The sequence below is a fragment of the Opisthocomus hoazin genome, chromosome 5, assembly GCF_030867145.1.
Source record: "Opisthocomus hoazin isolate bOpiHoa1 chromosome 5, bOpiHoa1.hap1, whole genome shotgun sequence".
NCBI lineage: Eukaryota > Metazoa > Chordata > Aves > Opisthocomiformes > Opisthocomidae > Opisthocomus > Opisthocomus hoazin.
The window spans coordinates 59,764,006-59,790,928 of NC_134418.1; the positions used below are offsets into that span (position 1 = coordinate 59,764,006).

Below are 26,923 nucleotides of genomic sequence, written 5' to 3' on the forward strand. Positions count from 1 at the left end.
TCTAATGAAATATATTGATCAAGACTCCCTAAATTACACCGGTTTTGTTTTGGAAACTGTATTAATGGGGAAAAAATTACCTCTGGGTCAGTCTAGCACCATTTCTGTTTGGGGAAAAGAAACCAGGCAACTTTTATGTGAACCCCTTTCAGTTTCGCCTGCAGGTAGGCATGTCGGTCCCCTCCAGCCCCCTGCGCCTCGCCAGCCTGCTCACCCGTGTGTGAGGCTGCAGCCAGCAGCTACGGCGCTGTGGCGGGCTGACCCTGGCTGGACCCTGGGTGCCCACCAAAGCCACTCTGTCACTCCCCTCCTCAGCCAGACACAGGAGAGAAAATTGAGATAGGGACCCAAGGAGAGATCACTCAGCAATTACTGTCACGGACAAAACAGACTCAGCTTGGGGAAATTAGTTTATCACCAATCAAATCAGAGTAGGATAATGAGAAAATAAATTAAACCTCAGAACACTTTCCCCAAACGCCTCCCTTATTCCTGGCTTAACTTCACTCCCAATTTCTCTACCTGCTCCCCCCGAGCGGCGCAGGGCAACGGGCAATGGGGGTTGTGGTCAGTCCATCACACGCTGTCTCTGCTGCTCCTTCCTCCTCAGGGGGAGGACTCCTCAACTCTGCCCCTGCTCCAGCGTGGGGTCCCTCAACTGCTCCAATGTGCATCCTGCCCTTGAGTTGCAGTTCTTCACAAACTGCCCCAGCGTAGGTTCTTCCCATGGGCTGCAGTCCTTCAGGAACAGGCTGCTCCAGTGTGGGTCCTCACGGGGTCACAAGATCTGCCAGCAAACGTGCCCCAGCATGGGCTCCTCTCTCCACGGGTCCGCAGTCCTGGCAGAGCCTGCTCCAGCGTGGGCTTTCCACAGGCCACAGCCTCCTTTGGGCATCCACTTGCTCTGGCGTGGGGTCCCTTCCACAGGCTACATGTGAATATCTGCTCCACCATGGACCTCCATGGGCTGCAGGGAATCAGCCTGCCTCACCATGGTTTTCACCACAGGTTGCAGGGCGCCTGGAGTACCTCCTCCCCCTCCATCTTCCACTGACCTTGGTGTCTCCAGAGTTATTTCTCTCACGTATTCTCACTCCTCTCTCCAGCCACGGCTGTCAGGGTTTTTTTTTCCCCTTTGCATTAACTATGCTATCACAGAGGTGCTACCACCATTGCTGATGGGCTCAGCCTTGGCCAGCAGCAGGTCCGTCTTGGAGCCAGCTGGCACTGGCTCTATCGGACAGAGGGGAAGCTTCCAGCAGCTTCTCACAGAAGACACCCCTGTAGCGCCCCCCCCCCCCCAAGCTTTGCCACACAAACCTAATACAAGCACCCAACCGTCACCTCCTAGTCCTGATGCTGGCATACGGCCAGCTTCTGCTGTTCATGCTCAGATTGCCCGAGGACAAGCACCCTAGCAGATCACTTGCATCTTCTTTCAAGATATACTGGCTGCCAAACTTGCAGATGACTTCATTCCCTGCATCTTCTTGTACTTCAAAGTCAAACCAAGGTACAGAAAACCCTCACTAAAAACTAATGCCTTCAGGATGAGCACAATAACATAATTTGAAAAAAAATTTTAAAAAGGTAGTGCAGATCCCTAGTTGTTTTGGGCTTTATCTCCGCTTGCCACATGTAACAGAGAACATCCCCCAAGCAAAAACACAATTGCCAGGCCTCTCTCCGATGTGCTCACAGTGCTTCCAGGCTCTCTTCTTTTCTCAGTCCAAACTGATGTTTCCAGTTATCACGTAACATCTGCTAGAACAACACACCAAAACCAACCCAATGTAAAAACCACAGTAGCACTGGGAGCCCTCACCTGCAGAACTTTCCTGTATAAAGCCGAAACACGCATGACAAAGCATAGCTAGTTCAGTCAAGAGCACAGCATGGTGAATTGGTTTTACTTGCATGGTGCCGAGAACAGAAAGGAAGTTGCAAAACCACTTACCATGTCCAGGGGCTTCCAATAGTACACAGCAACACCGGAGAGAGCATCGCAAAACTGCAAGGGAAGGAAGAATAAAAAAACCCAAGCACTTTAATCTCTGAAATTGGACAATGAGCATTAAGGAGTTATGATTTCTGTATTTGTGCTTTTGTCTACCAGAATCAGTACCTGCAGTTTCCAGAATATCAGATACTAACAAAAGCTGAGCATCTGCAGAGTTTAGCTAAACATAGCATGTTCTGAGTCTTTTTGGAAGCACTGACAAACCAGGGGTGACCAAGAGCATGAAATTCACAGGAGCAGGCTGGCAGAGCTGAATTTAACTGAGGAAATGGAGAAGGCCTGCTTTGATTTCCGCAACAAGCTTTTAGTGGTGGCAGTGAACACTAACTGAAGTCACTAGTGGAAAACCTCACGCAGGCCACGGGACAGGCAGCCTGACCACACGTCCTTTCATTCCTTCTCAACACCTTCCATGGTATGTGAAACCTGTGCAGCGCACTCACTGCCCAAACCGCCTTCCCGCTAGATAGCGGCTTTCCTGAGCCTACAGGTTTAATTTGTCATTTTGGTTATGTTTAAAATAATGTAACATTTAATAAGTTATTTATTAAATGCTGCAGTCATTTAAATTGGGGACAAATAAACTTTAATAACACAAGTTGGTGCTGTTGCCTAACTGTGGTATTTGCTGGGCTTTGTTAGCGTGTCACTGGAAAGCAAAAATTCCATTTCCCACTGAGGGGGACTTAGTTACTGCCTGCAGTTCCTCAGGCACCAGCAGCTGTCACGTCAAACCCCAGCAGCCCAGGGCAGAGCTGTTCGCCCGCTCCTGCACAGCCATGCCCGCAGATCTCGCAAGCTGCCCTCCCTGTCCGGCCTGGGGAAAGACGTTTCTCCAGAAAATGAAACCACGGTGTGAGCAGGCTGACCGCCCCATCTTGAGCAACAGCCCCTTTGCTTCAAAGCCTGAGGGACGGGATCTCAGGGCTCTCAGCCAAAATTTCCACCTCCCCGCAGCCCCCTCAGCCCGCACTGGAAAGGGGCTGCCCTCACCCAGCCCGGAGCACGCCGCTGCCCCGTACAGCCTCCACCGCTACGGCTCGGCTGGCCGAGCACGGGTTCGGGCGCCAAGGACCCACGCTGGAGACGGGAGGGCAGCGCCCACCTGTGCCCAGGGGAGGTGCAGGGGCACCGAGCCCCCCCGAGGGACCGCGCGCCCCGCAGCCTCCGGGCAGCCGCGCAGAGAGGGCGGCTCACACCCCCGCGCCGGGAGGGAAGCCGGACAGCCGGGCGCCGGCACCCCGGGGGACCGCGGGTGTGGCCCCTTGCAGGCGGAGCAGCGCACACCTGCCCGGGCACTGACGGGACTGCCTCGTAAGGCGCTGGGGCAGCCGTCAGCAGCCACAAAACCCAGCCACATCGCGAGGAAACGGCCCGATCTCCGCCCGCACCAGGGCCTGCGGGAAGAACAGCGCCGCCAGCCGGCGTGTAACCCCCCTCGGGCGCTCCCGCCGGCCCCGGCGCGGAGGGCACGGCGAGAGACGGCGCCAGCCCCCTGCCCAGAGGCCGCCTCACGCCTCCTCCACCCCTCGCACCGCCCTCGCACCGCCCACGCCGGGGCGGGGGGGCGCAGCGCGCATGCGCGCCTGGCGCCGCGCCGGGAGCAGGGGCGGGGTCCCTTCCCCTTCCTCCGGGAAGCGGTGCCGTGCGCCATGGCCGGCGGGGTGAGGCGGGGCGCGCGCGGCGGGGCGTTCCCCGGGGCCGGTGGCCGCAGGGGCCGGTGGGCTCTCCGTGAGCCGGGGGTTGCGGGCCCTTGCTGGTTTGCTCGCTGCCGGCCCGGCGCCGCGGCGGTAGCGGAGAGCGGGGCGCGGGGGCTAGCCTGGCCTGGCCTGGCCTGGCCTGGCGCCGGCGTACCCCCGCCTTGCGCGTGCGGCGCCGTTATTTGCCCGTGGCTGTAGGCGTCTGCGGGATGAGGGGCAGAAATCTACGCGCGGCTCCTCGCCGTCTGGTGTGAGCAGCGCCCGTGCACCTTCTCGGGGCCTGAGGGTTTGGTTTGCGTGCTTGGACCGGTCGTGAGTGACGGTGACGGGAGAACGACGAGAAGGCCTTGGGCTTGCGCGGTGCCCTGTGGAGATGTGTCTGCGTGAGTTTGGAGGGTAGGAAGGCTCTGCAGAGGGACCTGGGCAGGCTGGATTAATGGGCCAAGGCCAGCTGTGCGAGGTTCCACAAGGCCAAGGGCCGGGTCCTGCACTTGGGTCACAACAGCCCCATGCAACGCTACAGGCTTGGGGAGGAGTGGCTGGAAAGCTGCCTGGCGGAAAAGGACCTGGGGGTGCTGGTCGACAGCCGGCTGAACATGAGCCAGCAGTGTGCCCAGGTGGCCAAGGCGGCCAACAGCATCCTGGCTGGTATCAGGAATGGTGTGGCCAGCACTGTACTTGGCACTGGTGAGGCTGCACCTCGAGTACGGTGTTCACTTTTGGGGCCCTCACTACAAGAAGGACACTGAGGTGCTGGAGTGTGTCCAGAGAAGGGCAACGAGGCTGGCGAGGGTTCTAGAGAACAAGTCTTAAGAGGAGTGGCTGAGGGAGCTGGGGCTGTTTAGTCTGGACAAGAGAGGCTGAGGGGAGACCTAATCACCCTCTACAGCTACCTCGAAGGAGGTTGTACCAAGGTGGGTGTTGGTCTCTTCTTCCAAGTAACCAGCAGTAGGATGAGAGGCAATGGCCTCAAGTTGTATCAGGGGAGGTTCAGATTGGATATTAGGAGAAATTTCTTTACTGAAAGAGTGGTCAGGCATTGGAAGAGGCTGCTCAGGGAAGTGCTGGAGTCACCATGCCGGGAGATGTTTAAAAAATGTGTAGATGTGGCACTTCAGGACGTGGTTTAGCAGGCGTGGTGGTGTTGGGTTGACACTTGGACTTGGTGACCTTAGAGGTCTTTTCCAACCTTAATGATTCTGTGATTCTATGATTCACGCTTCACTAAAACCATGGAAGAAGATGTTTTGATGCCGTTAACTACGGACCACAGTCTGATCTCACACCAGACTGTAGTATGGCTGAGACTAGAAGCTGGCACCATAGGAAAAGCATAATGCTTCAGTAAAATGTTGTGGTTCATAGTTTTTCCAGACTAATTGAAAAATGCACTTGCAGTGTGAGTTTCTATTAATTTCCCTTGGATTCACTTCAAATACTAGATGCCAAAGTCTCTAAACGAAAACTAAAGGGAAATTGCTATTTCTTTGGTTTGAAAAGACATGCTGTCCTTGGTCTCCTTGAGTTTGACAAGAGGAAGTGCAAAGTCCTGCACCTGGGGAGGAAGAACCCGATGCACCAGCACATGCTGGGGACCAGCCAGCTAGAAAGCATCTTTGTAGAAAAAGACCTGAGGGTCGTGGTGAACACCAAGTCAAACATGAGCCAGCAGTGTGCTCAAAAAATGTGTAGGTATGGCACTTTGGGACATAGTTTAGCAGGCATGGTGGTGTTGGGTTGGTGGTTGGACTTGATGATCTTAAAGGGGTTTTCCAACCTTTATGATTCTAAGGAAGGGAAGACCAGATCACTTTGCACGCGGGGCCAGGAAGCTGCTGGCTCCTCCGTGCACACTCAGTTGCCACAAGGCAGCAAGGAGATACCTGCTGTCAGCTGAGGCAGTGAGAGATGAGGTGGGTGGGTTGGGGGAAGTGGTTAGGCACAGCTCACCCTGTGCGTTTCCTTCCCGTGACTGTTGTGTGGGAGAAGGAATGGGTGCGTGTTCAGGAAGATGCTGCTTTGCAGCGAGAGCAATCCTGGAGGCTGCTCTCCAGCAGCGGTGCCAGGCCATTTTCAATACAGCTGGACCTTGCTCGCTCTCAAAACCATTGCCTGGCAAGCTTGATGCGTTGCTTTCAGAACATCACGATAGTCCAAACCTACTTAATACTGCTTTAATTTCTGTGCAGCTATTCAGTGCCCTGGGCTGAGCAGGCCGGGCAGTCTCACTTGTCCAGACGCTGCAGGCTGGTCCGGGCCAGCAGCAGTTTCAGAGTGGACAGAGCAGCTTCTGTCACCGCTGAGAGCTCGACTTCACCTTGAGTGAGATAGCTGATCGTGTGGGGAGCTGCCAGTAGCTCGACAGTTCTGTTCCTGTGCTAATAGATTAACAGAGAAAATAAAGAACTGGTGAAAGTTCGCGTGTTTTTCCAGTTGCTGGGTTCAAGATTTTCAGCACAGCAACAGCAGAAAGCCTTGAATATGTATGGAAAGATCAGAAGATGGGGCTTTTCTGATACCCACTCCAAACAGTCCAGGGACCTTTGTGGCTGTATGAGCTGACAGCGATTTCAAAAGCCACCTTATTTGAAAGTTTTTGAATCAGAAGTTACTGTTTTGAAATACACTTCCTGATGTGTAATATTAGCTTTAGGAAGATCAGAATTTATCCCATAAGGAGACTTCTCTCCCCTCTTTAATCCTGTGCTTAACGAAGCGTGTAGAAATTCACACTTTCGGAATGTGCAGTCTCCTGTGTGAGAACAAGTGACTTCATGAGGGGAGGATGCGGGATGGATTAAAAACCAGTAAATGATTTACCGAATTATGGCTCCTCTTGCACTTTGTGCCTTGAATTCAGATTATCTGGCAAAATCTTCGGTGCATTCAGAGATTATGACCGAATGCCCATACTGTGACTCCAGTTTGTGACTATGTCACATTTGGTGCATTTTTATAATATTTATTCTGCTAATAAAAAGCAAGGCAAGGGGAGTTCACAGTGTTTCTGTCCAGTCCAGGCCCCTGCTGGCTGTGGGAATGGGTACCTGTTTTCTGTTACAAAGCTTTAGGCCTCCTGGGGTTGGCAGTGTTTCTTCTAGCAAGTTTAAGCCAAGGTAAATGTCTGCAGTTCTGCTGTTTCAGGTACACCGAGGGTGTTAACTGATTCTGGCAAAGTCTGATACTGTTTATTGTATATCAGAAATGCTACAGAAAGCTTTAAACTACCCGTTACTTTCTCCTGTACACACAGGTGATGAATCAGACTTGGCAAGCTCAACAAGTTGTCGTGGCGCTGTTATTTCTTCCAGGCAGTGAAATTTCAAAAAGGCTGGATGACTGTATGTCTGGTCTTGGGAATTTGCGTTAATCCCCTTTCAGTGATTCCACAGAACATCGCAGCTAGTTTGAACACACCAAATGTCATTTTGTTGTATTGGTTTGTAGTGCAGACTATGAAATACTTCGTATTTCCAACTGTTGTGGCAATGGCTTAGGCCTTGTTTGCATGGAAGAAAATCAGTGCAAGTCTTCTGGTATAACTGAATTATTCCAAAATAGATGGATGCTATTCTGGAGCAGATTGCAAAGGGATCTGTTGCAAAGCAGTCTAGTCTGTGACAGCATTCCGTGTCAGGTTTTATGTAGATAAGGTCTTGAATTTGATTTCACAGCTCGTCTGTGTGTTCTGCAGGAAGCTATGGCATATCACATTTGCTGAAAGATGTTGTGTCTGTCAGAAAGGAAAATTCAGATTATTTGATACGCTGCCTATTTTATCCTGAAGGACAGACCTGGAGTCATGCTTTATAAAACTGACATCTACTCCCACCCTCTACTCTGCTCTGGTGAGACCCCACCTGGAGTCCTGCATCCAGTTCTGGGGCCCCCAACATAAGAAGGATGTGGACCTGTTTGGAGCGGGTCCAGAGGAGGGCCACAAAAATGATCAGAGGGCTGGAACGCCTCTCCTGTGAGGAAAGGCTGAGAGAGTTGGGGCTGTTCAGCCTGGAGAAGAGAAGGCTCCAGGCAGACCTTATAGCAGCCTTTCAGTACTTAAAGGGGGCCTATAGGTAGATTTAGACTGCATATAAGGAAGAAATTTTTTACAGTGAGGGTGGTGAAACACTGGCACAGGTTGCCCAGAGAGGTGGTAGATGTCCCATGGCTAGAAACATTCAAGGCCAGGTTGGATGGGGCTCTGATCAGCCTGGTCTAGTGGAAGGTGTCCTTGCCCATGGCAGGGGGGGTGGAACTGGATGATCTTTTGGGTCCCTTCCAACCCAACCCATTCTGTGATTCTAAGGGTACTTCAGATGCTCGCCCTTGCAGCAACTGAAGCTGCTCTGGGTTGTCTGGCTATAAAACCTGCTGACTTAGTCAGTTGTGCATATGTACCTGTTGATAGGATTGAGTTTACAGATCCATAGATCCTGCTCTTTCATCCAGGCTCTGCACCATTTGGCTTGAAAAGCTTCCTGGGATGTATAGGTGTGTTTGCAGAGCAGGATTTGTCACGGTGCTGAGAGCAGTGGATGAAGACCTGCTAACAGTAAGGCTGTAATGTCCCTTGCTAATGCAGGCTCTGTTGAGGTGTTAGTGCACAATAACTCGCTGACAGCGACCATATAGCAGAATCTCTCTGGTCCCTATACATGACTGGAGGGCTTTGCATGTCAGCTGCATGCACGTGTGTCTGCTTGCCAAAGTCTTACTCGGAAGCTGTCCTGATAAGAAACAAATTCTCTCTTGATGTGGGTCTCGGACCATTATGTGACCTCCAGTTTGCCATCCAGATTTTTTAACTTGAAACACTCTGTGCTTGAGGAACACATCTCAGATGAATGCCAGTCTCTTATTTTAAACCACCATTTTTATTACGCATTTTTCCATTGCTAATTCTCATTTCACTGCAGTATTTGAGTATCTCCTAACCACTCCTGGGCTGCATATATTTTTGCTCAATAAGAGAATGACATCCACATTTCAGATCTTGGTTCACTCATTATTTAGCTTTCTGAAAGCAAATGTAGGGCAATTAAGCCTTTGTGTTGAAATTATGAATTTCAGATCTGGGGTTCTTTCCAAAAGCCAGTAGTGTTTCTCTTATTTTCTCACTCATCTGAGCAAGAATCATTTCAAATGAACCATACAACAGATGTCCTCATTTTTTTTTGTTGTTGTTTTCTTTTAGGTTATTAAATGCAAGGCTGCTGTTGCCTGGGAGGCAGGTAAACCCCTCTCCCTTGAGGAGGTGGAGGTTGCTGCACCAAAAGCTCATGAAGTTCGTATCAAGGTAATAAATTACTAGCTGTATGCGTTGTATTTTGGGAGACTGAGTATTAAAGCTGAACAGTTTATTTACCAACAGAAGAAATGTTGAATGGATAGCATTATTTCATTAGTATCTCAGCTGGTTTTACAAAGAAGAAAATTGCGGTATTTAGATATTCTGTTTATGAAAAATGCTTATTTTCTGCTGGTCTCATGCCACAGAGTGGTCTAAAGATCGTGGCTGGTCTTGGGCATCAATTCCAGTTGTTAGAGACCAGGCTCCCACAAAACATCTGAGCTAGAACACCACTGATCGTGTTTGAAGGGTGGCAGCTTGTGACCCATTGCAGCTGCGTAACACGCTGGATTTTACTTCAGTCGGGCCGTAAGTCACTGGCTGCTGTGCTGTGACTGGTCTCTTGGATTCCCCGTACCCAAGTTTCTGATCTGATTGGGACTTTCCAGTAGCCCGCATCTGCCAAAAAGTATATGTGAAGGTGAAATTTATCTCTGTGGAAAGGGTTTCTGCATGGTGCTTAAGACTTAAACTGGATTTATGCAGTACTGAGAGTTCTGTGTGGTCTCTCTGGTCATTCTACCTTTGAGAGACTAATTTCGAATCTGAGATGCCGACCTACTTTGAGACGACTTGGGAGTACTGATTTCTAGCTTTAGGAAACCAGATGTCATCTTCTGCCCATTTCAGTGTCAGAATTTAGTTGATGGAAATGAGAAAAGATGCACTATCATGACGGTACTTTTTCAAGGTAGGGAAAAGTGCCTTGCCTTGCCGCTCCTGTGCCTTGTCAGAAGTGAAGGTGTGTGGCTGTATCACAAACGCTGCTGGGATTGGCACATTTGTCCCGGCAATTGTTCTGAATTTCTGGCCAAAGGGAAACATTTAGATCTGTGCTACGATTCTGTTCTTCAAGGTGCCTCAGACTATGTATTTCTTCACAGATATTTGCCACTGCTGTCTGTCACACTGATGCCTATACTCTGAGCGGTGCTGATCCCGAAGGATGTTTCCCTGTGATCTTGGGTCATGAAGGGGCAGGAATTGTAGAGAGCGTTGGGGAAGGAGTAACAAAAGTAAAGCCGGGTAAGAAAATGTCTTACAAAAGTTTTCTGCCTTCCTTAAAAGTGTTACTTTACTACAAGGTCAGCTGTCAAACTGAGCCACTGAAATGCTATATTGCAGGAACTAATATAATGTCTTATTCTGTGCTGTATGCCTGTGCAGATTTGTCTTGTCTGTGAGATACAACACTAATCAATTCAATGTGCTCTTGGTTTAATGCGTGAAAGAGCCCAGCGTACCAATTTCTTACTTGAAATTGGATCAAGGTAGTTGGAATAGGTTGGGGTTTGTTTTTTTTTTTAATTATAGTTGTTACCTGTTGGTTTAATTAAAGGGCTTAAAAATATGTAGTCATGTTGTTTGCTGTTGATTTTGAGTTGTTTTGTTTTATAGTAACATTCCTGTTTGTTCTGGAATGATGAACTCATTGGCTGTCTGCTCAGACATGAGGAAAGTGTTTTATCTGGCACTCTCTGTAAACAATGCTACTCTGTACCGTAAATGGTTTTTAATACACAAAGCAGTTTTAAATTAACACGAGCTCATGTAAAAGCCATGAAAACTGAGCAACTTCAGTTTTTTCCTAATGCCTCGCGTGACTTCTAGCCACAGAGTATTTTTTTATTTTCTCTTAGGGGACACTGTTATCCCTCTATACATCCCCCAGTGTGGAGAGTGCAAGTTCTGTAAGAATCCTAAAACAAATCTGTGCCAGAAGATAAGGTCTGTATGCTTTTTATTTTGACACACATTATAGTATTTGTTCAATGTATATCTGTTCTAGTTGCTAAAAGTAATTGACAGAAGTTATCTTTGAAGAATAAATCTCTTGACACATCATTTAATGACTTGGAAAGTACGTGTTTTAGGGAGTCGCTTATGCGCTACTTTCCGTTCTTACTTAAAATTTCTTTTTTGCCCTTCAGTAAATCTGTTTTCATATATGTGAAGGTGTAAACTGCTAGCTTGTGTCCACAGCGTTGAAAACATAAATGCTCTGACTCCATACTTAATCCTTACTTAAGGGAAGCACTTCAGGGAACTTAGCTCTTTGAAGTCAACACGAAAGCTGGTACCAGGTGGTGCTGAATTATAGAGAGCACTCTTTTTTCCTTAAGACCTGCTTCCCAGCTAAATTTACAGCTCCCATTCTGAAAAAAAAAGTCTCCCAAACCCAAACAAAAACCCTAGTGATGTAATTGACAGGTGGTATTGGAGGGAAGTGTACTGAGGGAGGTGAAGACTGGGGGTGTGGTACCATGGCACAAGCAGTTGTAGCTAACAAGCATTGTACAGGTGTTGGTAGCTAACAAGGTCAGTGTGTTGATAAACTCCCTTTCTTTCAGTGCTTCCATAGAAGAATTAACAGCATGAAGTTTTACGAGTTTAGCATCTAATTTCTGTGAACTCCTGGGTTTATTTAAATGATTAAAAAATAACAGTGCAAGTATGCAACTGAATCTCTGTGCTACTTAACAGATACTGTCTGGTTAGAGTATTTACTGCTTAAGACTCTGACTGTACTTTCCTGTCTTTGCCCTAAGAATTACTCAAGGGAAAGGACTCATGCCTGATGGTACCAGCAGATTCACCTGCAAAGGAAAGCAGATTTACCACTTCATGGGGACTAGCACCTTCTCCGAGTATACTGTGGTGGCCGATATCTCGGTAGCCAAGATAGACCCTGCAGCACCTCTTGATAAAGTGTGCCTGCTGGGTTGTGGCATCTCTACTGGCTATGGAGCTGCTGTTAACACCGCCAAGGTAAAGGCTGTGGTTGCCTCTGGCTTCTCTCTGCAACTGTACCTGAGCCCAAGCACACAGATAGCTTAGGGACTAGAGGAGGATGCTATACGTGATGTACCAAATTTCTGTTTCTTCTTCCTTATCAACTGATGAAGTTTAGCTAGGAATTTCTAACTTCTCCATAAAAGTCAGATCAGGCTAGAAGAACCGGATGCCCTTTAGAGGAAATCCAGGTAGAAGATTCTGCATCCCTTTTGATACCTGCTATATATAAATTACTTTCCAATTCATCTTAATCTTGCTGCAAGTCATTCTGATAGTGTGAAGCTCAGAGTGAGACAGAGCTGGTAGTTGAGTGTGCATGAGTCTAGGGCAGGTTACAGGAGTCAAGTCTTGGGGGGGGGGGGGGGGGGGGGAAGCTTAGTACCTAAAGAGCTTTTGGATGAAATTTCTGTACAGTTTCCCTTACCTAAGTGATAAAGCCTTGTAGCCATATATATTTGCTTCCATGTTTCCTTCATTACAGACTTCTTAACCTGTGTTTCCCACTCACATGGAACGATGAATTTTCTTTGTGTTGCTCATAGCTCTCTTCTTATTCCTAGGTGGAGCCTGGCTCTACGTGTGCTGTCTTTGGTTTAGGAGGAGTTGGGCTGGCAGTTATTATGGGCTGTAAAATAGCAGGAGCATCCCGGATCATTGGCATCGACCTTAACAAGGATAAATATGCCAAAGCCAAAGAGTTTGGAGCTACTGAGTGCATTAGCCCTCAAGACTTCAAGAAGCCCATACAGGAGGCGCTGGTTGAGATGACTGATGGTGGTGTAGACTACTCATTTGAGTGCATTGGTAACGTTGGAGTCATGGTGAGTGTTTGCCTAACAGTAGTACATAGAGGGAGGGGATAGCTAACTGCCACTTAGCTGTTTGGCTAAATAGCAAAATGAGCTGCTTTCTTGTTACAGAAAATATGCCATACTAATTTATTTAAATAATAATGATAACTGCTATGACTAAAAAGGCCAATTTACATCCACTCCTAATTATGTAATGAAAGCAGATGCTACTTCTTACATTGAAAACGGCACTTATCATTTACAAACTTTTTTCCTTAATGGGAGTTCTTTGAAATCCTGAGTTTTCATATGTTGACTGTTGAAAAACTAACAAAACCCACTTAAAATACATTGTACAATGAACAGTAAAATATCAAGGACCAATCAGTATTTCCCTAATTCCTCAAGTAATGAATTTAACCTTTGGAAATGCAGATGTATCACCGAAGGTAAGGCTAGGTTTCCAGGAATTGTAACGGCATTCCTAACTGTCAGTAACATGGTCCACATTGTCTCCAATTACAGTTTATCCCAGCTCCCAGTGGGAGTTCAGAGTGGTGTCTCTGGAAGCCAGATAGGATACAAAAAGAGCAAAGGGAATCTTTAACAGTGTAAGGAGTCTGAACCAATAGAAAATTTAATGTGATTTTCAGTGTATTTATTGTTCCTTAAGTACTAACGTGGTGATTCATTAACTGGGGGAAAGGAGGTGCAACCTGTGCCAGTCTGGGCAGCATTAACATTAGCAATAAACACTCTGCTTTGTCCTGTCCATGTGTGAAGAGGGCTGCCTTGGAAGCCTGCCACAAAGGCTGGGGAGTCAGTGTGATAGTTGGAGTAGCTGCTGCTGGTCAGGAGATCGCCACACGGCCCTTCCAGCTAGTAACTGGGCGGACATGGAAAGGGACCGCGTTTGGAGGTAACTCTCTTTTGGTATGGGGATAAAAATAATTTACTGTGGGTTAAAGCTCGGAAGAACACCCCGCCTTGCTTTTGCTTGTGCAAGAAATGTACTACTGATGGGCTATTCATAAATGCTGTGTTGACTTTTAAGATAAAAGACTTTTAAAAATCTGATATTCCTACAGACAGGCTACAAATAAACACATTGGTATGATACTTCACATATTTTGAAGAGAAAATATAACTATATGCTATTCAGTATTAATGGAGTGGTATAGAGGGATTGCTTTATCACCACATGAAGGTTTGGTTCAGTTTGGTCCAATGTAAAGACCTAGGTCTTTGGTGAGATGGGAACTCACATAAACATGTTTGTTGCTTAATCACCAAGCAAACTGTGGGGCTAACATGGGAATGCGCTATAAAGGGCTTCACAATAAAGGGCTTCAGAATAAAAAATAAGTGCTTGATACACATTTGCTGCTGCCAAACCAAAAACACATTGAAACTTTTACAGCTACCGATAACTTGGGGAGTCGGTAATTGATGAAGTTCATAGAAGTATTCAAACTCGGTATTATTAGTACACTGCCCTTTTTCCAAGTAACACACAACTTAGTTGGGTTATAAAGATACACAGAGGGGCTGATCAAGATGCCTCATGCATGCTTTCGTAGGTGAGGGCTGCTGTTATGTTGAATGTCTACTTGTGTGTTTGGATAATGTGTGCTCTTGCCAGACCCAGCTGTCCTCTTGCATTCCTTACTGCCTGCCTAGAGCACGAGGGCCAAACGTGTCACTGATCTCAGCTCCTTTTCATGTTTTTATCACACAAGTGCCCATGTAAGGGCTGTATTTTTAATTTCTCTCTGTTTTCCTAGGTGGGTGAAAAGGGGAGAAATAAATGCATGCTTTCTGTCTTTCAGGCTGGAAAAGTGTAGACAATGTACCGAAACTGGTGACTGACTACATGTCCAAGAAGATCAAGGTTGATGAATTTGTGACTCACACCCTGCCTTTTGACAAAATTAATGACGCTTTTGAGCTGATGCATACAGGAAAGAGGTAATGTTCATAATATTTAAAAGTGTAGAAGACATTTCTTGGAGACACTGTCAAAATACAGGTTCCCTGCCCACTGTCGTGTTTTAAACAGGAAAGGCTGACATATACTATGCACATTCATTCTGAGACAAGCAAATACACTTCTCTCTGAGCTTCTAAGCACATGCCAAAACACAGGCAACAATCCATAAAGGAAATATGCAAGTATGTGAAGCTTATAAAGGGGACAAGTCAGTCATAGGCTTCCAACATTGCTAAAACGTTCTTCCTCAGAAAAAGAAATGTAAAGAGGCTGAAGGGGAGTTCACACTGATACATTTTTATGAATCATTAAGATATCAGTCTATTTTAATTAAATAGTAGATTTCAGTACATTTTCAAACTATTGAGGACAGATTATCAGCACAATCAATCACTTGGAATGATCTTTTAATATGCTACATTTTAAAATACTTTTTTTTTTTCCTCTAGTTTGAACTGGGGTAGAACATTCATATGATGGGTTTGTACTTCTTAACATACAGCAGCTTCTGCCTTTATTAAGCTAAATGGCAGTTTGGACTGTTCATACTGCAGACTTAGACCACAGCTGTATTAAACTTCCTAGTGAGGCCCAACTCCACTGTGTATGGAAGTGACCCTACTTGCTGGTAGAAAACATGCTGGATGTGTGGCGAGCCTTGCTGCCCTTATAGCAGTATACTTTGCAAGCAGTGATCAACCTGCAAAAGCAGCGCAGAGTAGGGTAGTCTTATCAGAAGATATACTGGGTGATGCTTGTAAAGCCCTGTACAGTTACGGGCATGGATGTGCTTGAGGGAAAACAGGGACCAGCATGGGCAGAACTTATATCTGCAGGTTAAAATCTGATGCAGAAAAGGGGAAAGGATTAGACAGTTTTAGCCCAGGGTGTGTTAAAGCTTGTCCTGCTGTGTCTTTTCAAGAGCATGCCTCTTCTAAATGAGAGTTTTAATGAGATGCTCTGTAATTTGTTGGAAATTCAGAGACTCTAATGAGATAGCTACCAGTGCCTCTAAGAGTAAATACCAGCTTATTTAGCAGATTAGGCCACATTCTTTTTAAGAAAGTGTTTTGAATGAAGAGAAAGAATCAGCAGGTGGACAAGAGGAAAAATTGCAGAGATGTTCTAGTAAAAAAGAAAATATTTTCCTGCATTATTTGCACTAATGCAGGCAACTCTGTTTATCTGTATTCAGGCTCATGTGCAGATGGATAGTTACCAGCATTATCTCGAGAAACCAGCATGGTCTTTGTATTTGATCTCAGTCCACACTGATGTATTGTGTATAAAGTTATCTGCCTTATCTCATATGTATTCCTGTTTTGAATAAGTCAGTTAACAGTAACCACATTTGTGCAATTGGAAAACACTGCAAATGTCATCCAGCAGTTGATCCCCTTTCTCAGTTGCAAAATTTTGTATCATTTTAATGCTTTATTCCTACATGAGCATGTCCTATGAAACTAATAATGAAAGTTACTTAAAATTCTCCAAGCAGCCAAAAGAGGGAACGTCCATAAATATTCATGTTCCTGATCAATATTCTTGGCTAGCTACTGAAAACTGACACTCGCGTAGTTTGAAAAAGCTTCATTTGGAGTATATTTTATGGGGGGAGAGACTGAAAAAACAAAGATAACAATCATTACTAACCCGTTTTTTAACCAGGATTTAAAATAAATACTATAGACATAAACATAACTTCTGTCTCTAGTAAGAATGAAGTTAAAGTATTTCTCAGCAATGAAGGGGAGGAGAGAGAAGTAGAGAAAATGGACTTATTGGTAACTTTTTTTTCTTTTTCTTTTCCATTTTAAGCATTCGAACTGTCCTAAAGCTTTAGAGCCAAATGTGGACCTTCCAGTCAGCCAGCAACACAGTAACTGTCCTTTTATAATGGAATTTCTGACAAAAGGTAGAATCAAGCAAATGAAAACTCACTGGGACTAGGAAAACAATGTACCTTAGGGCAAGCATTCTGAATATTAAATAACAAAAAAACAGTAATCACTCAGTAGCATTATATAATGAGCACTGGTTGTGGAACTTCCATTTCTATACTTGTTCTTCAATTTCACTACTGCTTAACTCAATCTACTTAATAAAAGCTTATTTCTAAACACAGTGTTGGAATTATTGAACGTTGAGACTGTGACTATGATTGCTGTGTCTTACTGTTTCCTCTAGTGATTTTACAGTATATGTGTACATGACAGAGGGAAGAGCATTCTTCAGTCAGTAGCAAGGTGAGGTGGGATTCATTACACTAGGCAGCTCGCTAAGCACAGCTGGGTTGAGAAGCAGCACTGATGAGCTGTAACTGTACTGAGAGAGGGGCAAGAGCTCCCAACAGCTGTCAAGCTTCTGAGGCTATTCTAGGACGACAAAGAATGCACCATCCAGCTCTACCTTGAAGCCAGCTGCAGAGCAGGGTGTGGTTGGATGTATGACCTAAGTGTCCAGGTGTACCCATGTTCACTTGGGAAGTCCATATTCCACCTTATTTCCTGTTTGGCTCATTACAGTAGCTGCAGGCAGGCCTCTTGAAAAACTGATAGCATGGACTACTCCAGTCACTTGCCCTAGTGGTGTCCTCCCAAGACTTCAGCAGCACAGTTTTGCCATTTCCTTGAAGCAGCCTTTGCAGCCAACACTGCAAAAACAAACAGTGTGGGACTGTTACGTCTGTTCAGTCAGAAACAGGATCATACCCTTGACCAGGGAACGTTACTATTAGAGCAACAGTCTGCTCTTGAGGGGTGCAGGAGAACAACAGTAAAGAACATTGTGTGATGAAGGCTTCAGGGTTTTGTGAGGGTTTTTTTGTTTGTTTGTTGGAGAGGGATGGGTTAAGTCTTAATTTTGGAGTTGCAGGGGTTTTTTCTTAACTATAGTTGAAGTGATCTGACTAGCTAAAATTTCTTTGAAACCTGGAAGCAGTGCCACAGGCCCAGAAAAACAGAGGAACAGGAGAAAACAGACTGCAAAGCAGAGGCATAAAGGCTACCCAGTTAAAGAAAAGTTATATACAGAAAAAGTTAGTGCTTTTCCATGAACCAAGGACACTGATTAAGAGAATTTTCATGTTTTAAGGGAGTCTCGTCAAAACAACTGTTACAGAGAACTCTGAGTGCAAACAGTAATCTTACTAGAAGAAACTCCCTTTCACTGCTAACAACTACCTTACCCCAAGACACTGCTATACAACTGGGACAATTACATCATTTCCATTTGTCTTTGCAAAGATATCCGTAGAGCATTCTGAAAATAGCTGAGGTAGCTGTGTTTCTAACGTCATTTCAGACCGAGTAAACAACAAAGTTAACACCTGTGAATGTCATAAGAATTCAATTTTGAGCATCCAGAAGAAATAAAAAGTGAATTTGTACCAGGAAAGTGAGCCCTCTGACACAGCAGTTATTCTCAGTACCTTGTAGCTCCAGAAATGCTAGCTGACCATTGGAGAATTCAGTAGAAAACGTGCTGTCAAGCCGTTCCAGTGAGAGTAGTCTGTAACTACAAGATGGTATCAATAGAATATTAGCTCAATGTCTTAGCTAACTAACCCCCACCCAGATCTAACATATTTAAAATATTTATACTAGAACAGTTGTACCTCTAGGCTGCACAGACTAGATGAAGACCGTATAATCATGTTGTCTGCATCACATTACTTCAGAGAATCTGCATCTTAGAGCGTTTGTGGAAAGCTAGTCTTGTAATACCAGAGTAAGCAAGTCAACAAATTTAGTGATAGCAGAGCGCTCGGGTCAAAGATGGCTTCTTCCCAGCCTGACGAATGGATGTCCTAGCTATTAGGTAGCAGAGTTTTCAGACGACTTTGTCCTGCAAAGCAGCTAGCTGAATGGAGCGTGTTTGAAGTAGTCCCTCTGACGGTGCTCAGCTAACAAAAGGACTCATAAACAGAAGAGCTTGTACCCCATTCTTGGTGATCAAGGTACAGTATTGAACTGTACCATCTTGACAACTGCAAGGACTTCAGTGGACAAAAAGTCCCCACCAAATGACTGTGCGTGAAATGTTCATGTTCGCTGCTGGCTGTCACGTAAAAGATGCAGCTTGTCCCCTCTGCTGATGCTGTTACTTTTATTCAACATTAGCTATCAGATCTTCTCTCCTTAAATACTCATGTCAATTTGCAGAAACAGCACGAAGAGTTTCCACACTCTCTTTTATGATAGTAAAGGGAAAATAAGAGAATGTTTCAGAACTAATTGCAGGATTGTGTTTTTGGCAAAACTATACAATTTCTAAAAATTTCGTTAGAAAGTAGATTCAAGCTGGTTTTTTGTTGTTTAGGTGGATAGCAACTTCTGTAAGAATCAAAACCAGGTAATTTCCCAAATCCACTCAGCACAAGTCTAATATGTCATGTTCAAGCAAAGTTACACCTAGATAGGTGAAAAAATAGCCTTTCACAATACTTTTGTTTAATAAGTTTTGTTCTCCAGGATGATGTGCTATCTCACAGGCTGATGCGTCATCTCATGTTGAAACTGGTGTAGATGCTGACTAGGCTTTCCACTTGTTTAAAAATACTGTAGCAGTATCAGCTCAGTATAAACAGTTTTCATGCTGTCATTTCAATTTATAGGCAGAAATGCATACCATCACAGATTACCTACACTAAGAACGTGCAGTGTTAAATTTGGTTGTATTGGTGCAATGACAAAGAGGTATTCAGGTGGGACACGTGCAGGCTCTAAGGGTGATTTTTAACTGGTTGCATGCATCTACAAAAAAAAAGTTACTTCTGTTAAAAGCAGCTGCAACTTTTATTTTATAGACCAAAAATGAAGGCCCCCCCTCATCATACACACACATATAGAAAAGGCAAGACCGTTGTAACCATTCAAGTGAATGATATGGTGGGCAAACCTCCAGGACAGTCATCTCCTCAATACATTACATCCCATTCAACACAGGCAATTCCACTCAAGTACTACAGTCTGTTTTGTTAAAATCTATACACACACACACGCATACGCACGCACACATGCTCTATATGCATCATTTCAGGTCACTTTACTGCATAATTAAAAATAATAATAAAAGTAATGAAGACATCGCAATGATATTCTTACAGGAACAGAGGTCTGAGGCACTCAGGGCAGAGAAGACATTTTCTGGCAAATTGGGTATTTGGTAGTACACGAGTCCAGTTCTATGAGGTACTAACCCCTTTCCCCCACCTAAATTCTGCAGTGCTGAGGGGAGCCAAGGGTGTGCAGTACCTCATATGCTTGGGTCTAATGTGGCAACAAATTCACCAGACACCTTGTAAAAGGTGTATTTTATGCCCATGATTGTATGATTTAATGTCTGCATTGGTTTAACTATTTCTTACATTACAGTGGTGTAAGACTAAGTCTGCAATGGGGTCTGAAAAAATTTACATTACAATTCAGAAGAAAAATAAATTCCCTCAGCAGAGACACCCAAGATTATGGAAAGGAAGTGGGCATTGGAAAAGAAAGTGTAGAGAGAAGAGAGGCTTAATCAATCCACACTCCTTAACACGACAGTTCCCAGCTCATCGTGACCCATTAACAGAAAAAGGGGTATATATACTAACATTACCCAGTCTCAGGAAAAAAGATCAGTTTTCATAGCTGCCCCCCTAAGACTTTCCGAAAGCATGAAACCTACTTAACTGAGGGGGAAAAAATGACCTGTTTAAAAATTACCAAAAGAAGACAAATACAGCATTGAAGGTGTTTCATTTTCTCTTTGAGATGTATACTCATTTCACTGCAAGTCTTGCAGATCCAATCCCTCACAGCTACTGTGGATGTACCTTTAAAAAATGCGCCACAGTTCACACATACTGGGATCCCGACAATCATGGGAGAATCATGGGATCTTTCTGGTTCTTGTTTCATTCTTTTACCTAGGCAAGTCTGATACATCAGCAGGGGACTGCCTGCAAATACTGCTTCACCGAGAAGCAGATTATGCCAGGGAGCTGCATATAAGACAGAATTCATTAATTTTCCCTGTAGGAAGCCCATACTACCAAGTCTCTAGCAAGAGAAACAAGTCCCGCCATTAACACAGTGTGTCACCTACAGTTGCAATCATCACAGAGGCCATCAGCAGAGAGATGGGGACAGCATTAAAGGTAAGGGCAGCCTATTCTTGGCAACATGCATGTCTTTCTCCCTTCTGCCCCCTTCTCAACTGATAAATAAACAAGGCTCAGCCCATTAGAACAGTCTCTGCAGAAGCAGGAGCAAGTCTTTGGAACTACAAATGCTTAAAATCTCAGGTGCCACCCACATACCAAGAGCAATAGGCCACACTGAAGTGGTGAAAAAACCTGGATCCCAAAGTATCAAGTCCCAGTGGGAAAGGGGAAAATCAAGTCCCACACTTTTCTAGCTAGTATCATGGCAGCAACAGAAGCAATTGTGGGTCTAATTGGAAGAAAGGTGCTAGAGAGATAATTCAAGAAAGAAGAAAAATATAGCATGAGTGTTGCAGGTAGGAGGAAAGCAGGAAATTCTTTAAATTATTCTCTGATTTTCCAGACATTGGGTCAGGTTCTTCAGGATATTCCCCTTATCTACAATCACTGAGAACAAAGTAAATGAAGAAATCTCTCTATTCTGTACTCTTAAAAAAATGCATAGTACAGAGACAAAAAAAATACATGTATGTATCGTTCAGATCCACCTGCTCAGTCTAGACTATCATCACTGGGACATGAAATGGGGACGAATACTATCCAGCCGCCGGGTCAAGATCTCACAGCCTGTATCGGTGACCAGAAGCGTGTGTTCAAACTGGGCAGACCGCTTTCCGTCTCTTGTTACCGCAGTCCAACCATCAGGCCATGTTTCATCTTGCCAACCCCCTAAAAACATAAACAATGACTTTTTGACTGGTTTTAAGTAACAGGTATCAGTTCCCCGAAGAGAAATGAAAAATCTATCAACTATACAGAATAGAACCAGCAACCTATTCCATCACTACTTAAAAGTAAACAAGAGTAACCATTTTATTCTATTGCTAAATTGCTTACCTTCACAGATCATTGGTTCAATCGTAAATACATGACCTGGCTTCATGACTCCAACTGCCTTATTTTCTGCAATAAAATAAACACTCAGGTTAGAAAAAGTCATCCCATCTGAGTAAATGAATGAATCTTTGTCCTAGAAGAATGCAGCAGGAATACAATAAAGTCAGAAAAGCCCTTCAGAGATGACCTGTTCACTTGTCCATTTTTAATTCCACATTAAGATTTTCCTTAGTCCTTTTCTTCCCTTCCTCCAACACTGCAATATTTACTCAATGAGCTTAACATTAATTCTCGTCTTTCTCTCCAACAACTGCAGTTCAGCTCCAGTTCTATAAAAACACTGAACAAATGCAATGCAGGAATTTCTGCAGACTTGTGTGATGAAAAGCATCATTTAAAAAAAAAAAAAAAATCAATAAAAATAAGAAGCACTTAAGATACTCAGAGAAGGCTCGAAACCTCTTAATTTGTTTCTGCTGAACCATTAGCTCAAATAAATTGTCAAAATGTGACAGCAATTAAGAAATCCCATGATTCCATTTATGAAAGACACATAGCCCCCCTCATTACTCTGCGTAACAGGGTCATAGTAGTGTCAGGGTGATAATGCTGCATTTCTTTAGCTAACGTAAAAAGGCAGAGAATTTCAAGGTATCCAGGACAATAATACTGGAACTTTTTGATGTTATATACACCAGAAATGTTTATGTGGCGGCACATGAACTGATGCACAGCACATCTCCAGGAGTGTAGTTCGACTGAAGAAAGGCTTCAGCATGTTCCCTCTGCCCTATTCACCTTGAATGGCAGCGCAGCTTAGATCTGACTTGGCCCGGCATGTGAGAGCTGGAACAAACTCCCATATTGCACAGGAACTGCTCTAGCTCCAAGCTACTTTGCTGCTGTAGACAATTTGCATCAAATCTTACATACAGATTTCCCCATCCCCCAGTCTACTCTAATTGTGTAAATTTATTAAATTGTCTAAATCACCTAGAGGATTCAAAAATCTCAGACATCAAGCTGATACAACAGCGACCTGAACATTTTTCTTTTATTTAAAGGGTCTCCTCCATCTCCATCATCTGCTGGTATTTCTTGCTCTCAACACTTACATTTAAGTTTCTGGTCTGCGCCTGAACAAATTTTGTCCTTTATTCCCAGTAGTTTTCATTATTTTGTTAAATAATTTAAAGGCTTGTAAAATGAGCTTTTTGCTTTTAAAAATCCTTTCACAGTAAGCCATAAATACTCAGCAGCTTTTATTTTTTTTTCCTCCATGAGGCTTTAAGTCCCTCCCAAAAGTCTTTCCACTTTGCTTTTGCTGTGAATCTGTATTTAAAAATATCATAAAAAACCCCAGCATCTTCCTTTCGGGGAACAGACATTTTGGCTCAAATTAAAAAAAAAGAAGTTCAAAGTTCCAACAGCTACAGAAGACAGAAATTCCCTTTTTCTCGGATTGAATTTTAATCGGTATAAAATGCCTTCTATCTCCAAAGAATCCAGATTTTCTTCATTTTACATGACAAAAAATAAACACCAGGAACTGATACCCTCGTACCCTGTGGAAAAGTCAGGGGTTCACAGAATCACAGAATGGTAGGGGTTGGAAGGGACCTCTGTGGGTCATCTAGTCCAACCCCCCTGCCGAAGCAGGGTCACCTACAGCAGGCTGCACAGGACCGTGTCCAGGTGGGTCTTGAACATCTCCAGAGAAGGAGACTCCACAACCTCCCTGGGCAGCCTGTTCCAGTGCTCCGTCACCCTCAGAGGGAAGAAATTCTTCCTCATGTTCAGACAGAACTTCCTGTGCCTCAGTTTGTGCCCATTGCCCCTTGTCCTGTCACTGGGCACCACTGAAAAGAGCTTGGCCCCATCCTCCTGACACCCACCCTTCAGATATTTATAAGCATTTATTAGGTCCCCTCGCAGCCTTCTCTTCTTCAGACTGAACAAGCCCAGCTCCCTCAGCCTCTCCTCGTAGGGGAGATGTTCCAGTCCCCTCATCATCCTTGTAGCCCTCCGCTGGACTCTCTCCAGTAGCTCCTCATCTTTCTTGAAGTGGGGAGGCCCAGAACTGGACAGAGCACTCCAGATGAGGCCTCACCAGGGCAGTGTAGAGGGGAAGGAGAACCTCCCTCGTCCTGCTGGCCACACTCTTCTTGATGCACCCCAGGATCCCACTGGCCTTCTTGGCAGCCAGGGCACACTGCTGGCTCATGGTTAACCTGTCGTCCACCAGGACGCCCAGGTCCCTCTCCACAGAGCTGCATAATCTAGGGTTGCTAGATTATAATCTATAACCTGTGTTAAAGCTTGTTAGGAGATGGGAGGGTGGAGGCATCTGTCATGTCTGAGGACATAAATGTCCTATCAGGGAACTTTGCAGTTGAAGTGGGTGTCAACTGTTTATCACCGCTTCATGATATTTATTCTGTCCTTAGCTGTCCACTAGCACTTAAGCTTCTCTCCTTTGCCTCTGTGGATGTTGTTTCTTAGTCCGGCTAGCAAAAATTGTAAATCTGAGAACCTGCTGGGGGAAGGGTCTTTCCTCCTCTGCCACACACTACGAAGGAGTTTCCGGGAACACCAAATCACAACACTCAAATGAAGCAAAGTGAAACACAAGAGGATCCAGATTCAGGCACAACACCCGTCTATACTATTCAAAAAGCCTTTTATTTACATCTGGAAATAGCAGTAAGCTTTTGCTTAGACCTTCTAAGGATAGAAACATTAGACAATGATGTCTAAGGGATTAGCTGGGAATTCAGGCAAAAGCATTGAGCACTTACCCAGTACAGATGACAGCTAACACTAACCATTAGTGTAGCCACAGATTGTCTCAGTATATAATATATTCACCTTATTTAGGTTCATAAAGTATGCTATGGTCCAGAGTTTCGAAAAAAATTATTTCACAAGTGCAAAAATGCTAACTTAATGGCTGCCAGGCAACATGGTACTTTATTAGAATATAAGCAAGAAGTAAATTGGGGGCATTCATTGCAAACCACTTCCGGTCTACAGGACAACCCAAAGGGAATGAATACTCACTGGCATAATGTGGCACATTAGGGGCAGTATGGAAAAGTTTATGGATTCCATGCCCACAGTAGCTCCGAACCACTGAAAATCCATTTGCTTGGGCATGTTTCTGAATAATGTTTCCCAGTTCTCTGTACCGAACACCAGGCTTTACTGCAAAATTAAAGAGATACAGACAAAAATTTATAGAGCTTTCTTTCTACGTAACTAACCATCAAACATCATTCAGGCTAACATCTCACGGCTTGTGTATGGCCATCTGCTCTAGTGCGCAACTTCCTATGATCACTTACTCCACCAAGGACGTAACCAAGTGCAGTAACATGAGAGAGGGAGGGAACAGTCTCATATAAAAGAGAAAATGAGAGAGAAAGCAAAAAACCTCCTTCTTCACAAGCACACTACTTTCTTCCTTTCATGGATGTAAGTGCTCACATCCTGAAAGGATGTTGAAGTTTGAAATTAAAGACAACAGAAGACTTTCAAAGTACTTCGTAACTTCTCACACCCAGAGTTGCAATGCTTCTTTCCATGAATGTGTGAACTATATTTTAACATACACTTCTCTTTCTACTACTATGTGAAAAGTGCACACAAAGACGAAAAATGATTATACGTGAAGGACCAAGAAGCGGGAGGAAAAAAAAAAAAGACAACATGGGTATGCCTACTCTTCGACAAGATTTTTAGTGACAATGCTACAGCAAATAAGAATATGCAGGACTAACTTTTTTGACAATCCTTTTAGGAAGACTTAAAAGTTAGAGTTTGAAACAGATGAAAATGGTGTGAAAAATTCACTTTGAGCACTTGGACAAGGGAGTAATAATACCATAAAAGCAACAATGCCTCATCTATCAGCTAACGAAGTTGCAGACCAAAAGAACCCTGGGCCACTAAAAAGAATGTAAATGCTATTTCAAGGTTATTCATAAGTTCCTGAATACATGCTGTTCATTCAGGAGCCAGATGTTGTGTGGTTATGTGGAGCCATCTTAAGCAGAGTTCACATACATAGCTAAAACTTTACATGAAGCAAGCCATTTATGTCAATATTCTGCTAACATAAACAACTACAGCTTAAATCAGTAAGCTGAATTTACAGAAAATAACAAGAAATTTAGATTACTGGAATGTGCGTGCTCTTCCCAAAATAAAATAAAAAAAGACATGGTGGGGAAGAGAGGAAAAGTTAACCTGTTGGTTTTGTGCTAAATAATCGTGATGTAGTACCGTTTCCTTCGGGCCTGATGGTACCCCACAGCTCATCTCAATGCAGCAAGGAGCGCCCTGGTTCTCTCCCTCAATACAACTCTCCCAGTTAGAGCTCTGCTGGTCCAACACCAAGAAATTAAGATGATTTAAACAGGGGAGAGGTGAACCTTTTTAACAGCTGAGAGACTTGCTGCCAGAATTCCTAATGTCAGGGAATGTCTAAAACCCATTAAAACCTGGTACAGCATCTAAACAGTTGGTAAAGAAAAGTTACACTGAGAATTTAAATCTCACTATAACAAACACAAAAGTGAATTTCTGTCATAGTTTGTATGACAGAAAGCCAGGATATGAAACATAAGAGGAGACAACATGTACAACATTTGCTATGAAGAACAGGAGTGAAGATAAACATTATTCTGATTTAGCTCTGAAAAACAAAGTGGTCATTTCAGAACAGTAATCCCATGTAAACAGGTAATCTATATCTTCACAGCTCAACTCCGCCGTATTTCCAGGGACTTGGGCTGTCCTGAGTTGCATGTAAGCAACGTAATTAAAAGTTCGGCGGGTAATGAAGGGTATGGATCTGTCTTCTCTGGCACACTCCCACAGCTGAAAATCAAGAGCTCATAATTAGCTTTATGAAACAACCATCAGGTTTGGCAGGGGTAAAGGGATATGTTTAAGTGTTCAAGTTTAAGTGCGCAGCACAATACAAATTATAAGAGTAGGAAGCCATACTGTGGTTTTCCAAAACACACTTTGTTCTTCACATTCTCTAAACTACTCAGATGAAGAATGTCTTACTCAACCAAGAGTCCCAAAAGGCTGTTTCCACGTAAATACCACCATACATGGATCAGCTCAGCATCAATTACATTTTCGTTGTCAACCCACATTTCAAATAAAAGTTGCAGCCACCGCCCCCAGAACTGTGCCATTTGAAGAATCACTGTATTATA

General features: G+C 44.4%; 2 protein-coding genes across 3 annotated transcripts in view; one reads left to right on the top strand and one right to left on the bottom strand.

Annotated features, from left to right (window-relative positions):
* Window positions 1–3,588: 3,588 nt before the first annotated feature.
* LOC104331704 (alcohol dehydrogenase class-3) lies at window positions 3,589–16,767 on the top strand. 2 transcript variants are annotated; one of them, XM_075421468.1, is made up of 9 exons: window positions 3,589–3,684; window positions 8,915–9,016; window positions 9,955–10,096; window positions 10,711–10,798; window positions 11,620–11,839; window positions 12,427–12,687; window positions 13,441–13,576; window positions 14,487–14,625; window positions 16,466–16,767. In XM_075421468.1, the coding sequence occupies exons 1-9, from the start codon at window positions 3,673–3,675 to the stop codon at window positions 16,488–16,490; spliced, it is 1,125 nt and encodes a 374-aa protein (XP_075277583.1). In that variant the 5' UTR covers window positions 3,589–3,672; the 3' UTR covers window positions 16,491–16,767. The 2 variants fall into 2 exon arrangements, with proteins under 2 accessions (XP_075277583.1, XP_009935343.1); XM_009937041.2 differs by lacking the exon at window positions 3,589–3,684 and adding an exon at window positions 8,189–8,272.
* Window positions 16,768–19,367: 2,600 nt separating this feature from the next.
* The window catches only part of METAP1 (methionyl aminopeptidase 1), a 29,000-nt gene continuing 21,444 nt past the window's right edge, over window positions 19,368–26,923 (bottom strand). The window contains exons 9-11 of the mRNA XM_075421469.1: window positions 24,753–24,896; window positions 21,693–21,758; window positions 19,368–21,524 (exon numbers count right to left, since the gene is read on the bottom strand). Of these exons, the coding sequence (XP_075277584.1) occupies window positions 21,364–21,524; window positions 21,693–21,758; window positions 24,753–24,896 (371 nt within the window). The 3' untranslated portion in view covers window positions 19,368–21,363. The remainder of the gene's footprint in view (window positions 21,525–21,692; window positions 21,759–24,752; window positions 24,897–26,923) is intronic.